Source organism: Leptosomus discolor, chromosome 15, assembly GCF_034619465.1.
Source record: "Leptosomus discolor isolate bLepDis1 chromosome 15, bLepDis1.hap2, whole genome shotgun sequence".
In the NCBI taxonomy this organism is placed as follows: Eukaryota; Metazoa; Chordata; class Aves; order Leptosomiformes; family Leptosomidae; genus Leptosomus; species Leptosomus discolor.
In genome coordinates, this window is record NC_141405.1 from 14,712,362 (window position 1) to 14,718,051 (window position 5,690).

At 51.5% G+C, this 5,690-nt stretch overlaps 1 protein-coding gene across 1 annotated transcript; it reads right to left on the reverse strand.

The window, feature by feature from the left end:
• Positions 1-769: 769 nt before the first annotated feature.
• Positions 770-5,364, reverse strand: LOC104353872 (melanin-concentrating hormone receptor 1-like). The gene is made up of 2 exons (XM_086473785.1): positions 5,307-5,364; positions 770-1,818 (listed from the first exon to the last, which is right to left on the reverse strand). The coding sequence occupies exons 1-2, from the start codon at positions 5,362-5,364 to the stop codon at positions 770-772; spliced, it is 1,107 nt and encodes a 368-aa protein (XP_086329911.1).
• Between the last annotated feature and the right edge of the window lie 326 nt (positions 5,365-5,690).

Sequence of the window (5,690 nt, forward strand, 5' to 3'; positions counted from 1 at the left end):
AACTAGCACTGTGAAAGTCTGCTCGTTGGCAAGAAATGCTACAAAGCCGGTGTTAGCAGCAGTAGTTTTGAGAATTCTTTCCTGTCCCTTGATGCAGTGCAATTATCTGCCTGATTTTGCTTGAAATATTTAGGATTAGCATAAAAGTTAGCAAGTCTTGAAAATGTCTTGGTTGCCAAACAGTGCAGCCCACTGGAGGCAGACGGGGCTGGACCAAAAGGCCAAGTGATGGACCTAGGTGAGACTTCTGGCCCCAAAATCTCTCTCTGCTGTTTGCTTCTAGAACACGACCACAGCCATCAAAGTTTGCAGGCCAGATTTCTTACCAAAAACAAATACTGTGTTTCAAAGGTTCAAGTTTTAAATGAAGAAGCTCTGTATCAACATGCTGCTTTGGAACCTTGGTCAGGCCAAGAGGCGAGGAATTGTTGGGCAGTGTTGTTGATAGAGGTTTTACTCTTCCAGCATGAGCATTCCCCTTGAATTCCTCTTTCTGTCCTCTCTCTCCTTCCATTCATCCTCTATGGAGGTCCAGTGTCTCGCGTGAAAGAGTCCTCCTGTGCAAGAGTGGAAAGAAACAGCAGTGTGCAGCATCTCATAGGCCGAGGGCAGTGTGGGAGCAGAGCCCTGCAATGAAAAAGGGAGGCACCTGGACTCTGGGAGATGGAAGCTCATAGTTCATGTGCTTCACCAAGAACTGCCTGAAGCTGCTGCTTCTCTATTGATTTACAGATCTGAAGGCTTTCTGCTGTGGTCACTTCAGAGTGCCCTAGTGAACAGCTACAGTCACAGGCAATGAACGTGGGGAAAAGTCCTCCAGAAACTGAGTCTGCTGGGTGGATTCTGGTGCCAGTTTCAGACACACGCTGGCTTCTGTCATGCTGTTGTTGTTGACAGAGCTGCTGTTGCGACATGGCTCTTTTGCAGGGCGGATGGCCACTAAGAACTGGCGCTTGAAGGTCTCGCTGAGGGCAATGTAGAGGAAGGGGTTGAGGCAACTGTTGGCATAGCCCAAGCTAATGGCAAAGTTGTAGGCATAAAAGAAGGCCATGGATGGTGTGTCAATGCCGAGGTGAACCAGCTGGAGGATGTAGAAGGGAGCCCAACAGATAAAAAAGGCAGAGCAGATGGCAACTGCCATGCGGGTGACTTTCTTTGTACGTACCCGGAGGCTCCTTTGGGGCAGTGGGACCACAGTGGTGGCCATGTGCTGGAGGATCTTAAAATAGACCACACAGATCACAATCAGTGGCACAGCAAATGCTAGCATGAACTGATAAAGGGTGAACCAGTAGATATCAGTCTCTGGGTTTGGAAGCAAGAGAGCACAGCGGACAGTGCCGTCCTCCAGAGGCATAAGACCTGCATACATCCACACGGGAATGATAGTCAGGAAGGAAAGGAGCCACACCAAGCAGATAACCAGAGCTGCAACACATGGTGTCCGGACGTAGGTAGATTTTAGGGGGTAGACAGTCGCCAGGTAACGGTCCAGTGTCATCACTGTGAGGATGTTGGTGCTGGTGATCTGGCTGTTTGTGTCCAGGGCAGTGATGATCGTGCATAGGGGTGCTCCAAAGTACCATGAGCCATTGCCTAGGAGCTGGTGGATGAGGAAGGGCATGCCCAAGAGGAAGAGGAGGTCCACAATGGAGAGATTGAAGATGAAAATGTCAGGCACAGTCTGTTTGCATCTCAGCTTCTTCTTCTTGACAATAGTGTAGATGACAATGAGGTTCCCCACAATGCCCAGGAAACAGATGATGCTGAAGAGACTGGGCATGATCACGTTGGTGTACGGTGCTGGCTTCTCTGCTACTGCCAAAACAAACCAAAGCATGTGAGTGCAACCCAGAGGCAACCTCTTTACATCTCTGCTTGCCCTGTCCTGCAACCAGACCCGCCTCAAAGATGTAGCTTGGAATGACATTTAAGACCCTCTGCAGTACTTGGAGAGGCTTAGCAGCGGATCTGACACATTCTTCTCTGCCTCTCAGTACATCCGGCACACAACCCAAATCTGGCCATGTGTAGGCATCTTTCCTCAGCTCTCCTGATGTGCTTCTGTCCTGCTCTGAAACTCCTCAGCTCTTTTTTTTGGGGACTAACATCAGGCTGGTGTTCCTCTGCACTCACCAGTGTCTGACAGAGTTGACAGTAACTTTCCTTCCAGGGAGTGCTGGGTGTCCAGCCATTTTTGAGGGGAGTGGGTGAGGCAGCTGGTGCTTTGCACATTGGAGAAGGCTCTACGTGGGTGCCAAAATCTGGATATAGTCAATGCTCAAGCTGCTGTCAGAAAGCTTCAGCTCATCTATTGGGTGGTATGAGATACAGAGTTCATTGGCCGTGCAGGCAGATAACTAATGCTTATCTATATTGTGAGATCTGGGACTGTACCCTGGCCGTGTCCCAGCTTTGTTGTCAGGGTTAGGCCAGAGCATGCTCTCCTTTCCATCTGCCTTCCCTGCCCCTCTCCCTTTCTCTAGCTTATTTTCTAGAAAGAAATCCAGGTGTGTGGCCAGACAGGGATTTGGGAGTATGTTTCAGAGTAGCCCTTCAACAGGGAATGCCCTAATTCTGCAAGGAGAAAAATATGGCTTAAAGCTTCTATCTCTCAGATCTGGATGTAGGTGGATTTCCAAGGAAAAATTCCTGCCTGATAACACTTAGCTTATCAGCACTGAAGCTTGACTGTTGCTCTTTGGGGTGGGAGGCTCAAATGTAATCAAATTCACATTTATTGTGTCCTTAACCTAGGTTTCAGATCGCATTTTGAAGCCACAAGCTCTCAGTGCCAACCAATAGGGATTTCTGCTCTTGGGCACAGAAGGTGGTGTCTAAGGCACTGATAGTGGTGCTCACTGTTCTGCAAGACTGCCATGTGCAGTGTCTGATGGAGTCTGAAATCACCCTTCTCAGCTGAGGCATATCTCATTTTATCTCATTACTCCTCTCCTACGGGACCTGGTGGGTTTTTTCCTAGGGGAAGGCTTTGTGTGAGTTATTTGTGTGGCTGTTAAAGACACGCGCGACAGCCCCTAAGCCTAGACTGCGTGCGTCTTTCATTGAATTGCAGATGATTGAATGCGGGGTTAATTGGAAATGCTTTCAGTCACTGTACTATTCTGTCTCCTTAGCAGCCTACACTTGTGGAAGCAGGGAAGTCTCCTACAGCAGAACCTAGGGAAACCTTGAAAATGAGATTAAGTGAAATAACAGATAAAGTGTTGTCTCCACCAAGGTGGTGTCTGTTTGCTGAGGTGGTATTTCCTGGCTTTGACCTTTCGAATTCTTGAGCACAAACTTCCCCACATTTACTTTAGTGTGACAGAGAAACTTGACTGAATTGGCAAGATAACTAGGGCTGCGCTGCTGGCCTGGCCTGTGGCAGGAAAAATGTGTGCTGTAATAACTGTATGTAATATTTCAGTGCTCTTAGAAGCAGGACATGATGAGCTGCCACTGCCTCAGTCCTTCTGGCACTAGGAAACAGCCAGTTTAGACATAAGCAAGGCCAAGAGCAGAATCCAATAGAGCAGTTGCTGCACCATTTTATTGGAAAGCCCCTATGCAGATGAGAGAAAGCAGACAATGAGGCACAGGAGAACTGGAAGGGGCCTGAAGGTGAAAGCCAGGCTTGGTTGATAAGACAAAAAAGCCTGGCCCAGGTTGTTCAGTGGTCCTGAAATGGTCCCTGTTTCTCCTGGCTGCTCATTAATGCAAGAAAATGCCCCGTGTTAGATGGCTTTTTGTAGATAAATACTGTCATCAGCACCCTATTGAGACCTGATACTTACTCTTCAGCATCCAGCCTGTGCATCCCCTGAACGTCCAAACAGATCTCACATCTCCTTAATGCTTGAAGGTGACAGACTAGAAATTGGAAGATGATGTCCTGCTGTTCTGCATGTAGCTATTAGGAGTTCTGCTCTACTCTCTTTTAGCCCCAAACTTTATTATGAATGTGGTGGGAATGGGTTGTATGAGTGAAATGTAAAGGCCACTTTCTTAGCTGGAAATTGGGACAAAATGTCTTTTTCCTGCAGTATGGTCAATACAGCACTCATGGTGATGCTATAACATTTGGAATGAGCTCAGCTGGCCTTGAAGTGTGCAAGCTCAAAGGCTTTGTGTGAAAGGGAGTCTGTACAGTGCTGTAGCATCTTCCCTGCTGTTGCTATTTGTACAAGCAGGACTTTCAAGTATTATTAGCTGGGAGGTGGTAGTGTGAAGCTATAGTTCATGTGTGTATTATAGGCTGGAGTCAGAAGTACATGACTATCAAATACTCAAAAGTTATATCTTTTCTAAAGCCTCTTTCATCTTGAGATACTGTTGAATCTGAACTTTCAGTGCTGCTTCTGTGCACATCCAAGTGGCTGTACTTTGTTTACTGAAACAACTACTTCAGGCATTGATTTGTCCTTGCTTGTAGATCTGCAGCTGCCCTGTTGCTCTTTTGAAAATCCCAAACGGGACTGCACCGTGTGAACCGAATAAGGACTGGCCTAATTTTATTTTTTTTCTCTAAGGTGATTGTTGTCCTCGGCCACACCCAGATACATAAGAAACTATGTCTTTACTGCATTTCAGAAGTAAGCACCTGAGGCACACTTACAGTTTGTAAAGGACATGCTGGTGAAGAGGGAGTCAAAGACCGTATATAAAACACCTTCTCTTGAAGAGCTTCACCAACTTCCACCGTTGAGAACTGGAACGCCTTACCCTAAACTATTCATTTGGGGACAGCGGTAGCGTAGAGAAAACAGGAGGCTGATGAAGGACTCCGCTTCCCTCTCCAGCCGTGCCTCATGTTCGCTGTGCCTTGCTCCCCGCCTTGTCTGGCTGGGCTGCTCCGTCTCTTCTCTGCAGCTAAGCCCGACGGGCTGCTGGAGTCATCGCTATCTCCCAGCCGAAAGGCAGCGATTCGCTTCAAGCCACTGGGGCCAGCGGTGGCCGCCGGGCTTTATCCTGGCGCCGTGCGGTGGCCCGGGAGGGACCCCGGGAGGGACCCCGGGATGGGGGGGGGTTAGCCCCGTCCCCCCCCGCCCCGCCCGGGCCCGGAGCTGTCCTCCGCCCGCGGGTGCTGAAGGCGGCTCGCCCCGGCCCCGGGGAGGGGGGGGGCGGGGGCCGTGCCCCTAGGCTCAGCCTCTCCCGCTTCCCGGGCACCGGCCGGCCCCTGCGGGGCACAGCGAGAGGTACGGGCGGGTTTTACCCCGCAAAGGTGTCCCCGCGCCCCCGCCCCGGCCCCAGCGCGGGCGCCCCGCCGGGGAGAGGCGCCTCCGCCCCGCGCAGCCCCTGCTCACCTGAGCCGTTCCGAGCCTCCGGCGCGGAGAAGTTGCGGGAGGAGTTGGCTGGGGCCATGGCAGCGAGTCGCGATGGCAAGGATGGAGAAAGTTGGGCAAGTTTCCTCAGTGGATTCGCGGCGGAGATGGGGTGAGGGGCTCCCCCCACCCCACCCCGCCTCTTTCCCCGCCGGGGCGGGCGGGTGCCGGGCAGGAGCCCTCCTGCAGCCGGTGAGCGGAGGCTGCGGCTCGGCTGCGCTCCGCTCGCCCACTCCCGCCGCGCCGAGCCCGGAGCAGGTACTGACATCAACGAGCGGCTGACTCCGCCAGCCACGTCGTCTGAGAGCAGCCCTCCACCGCCGTCGGGTGGGAGGGAATGCCGGTGCTGAGCGGGGCCGGGGGCTG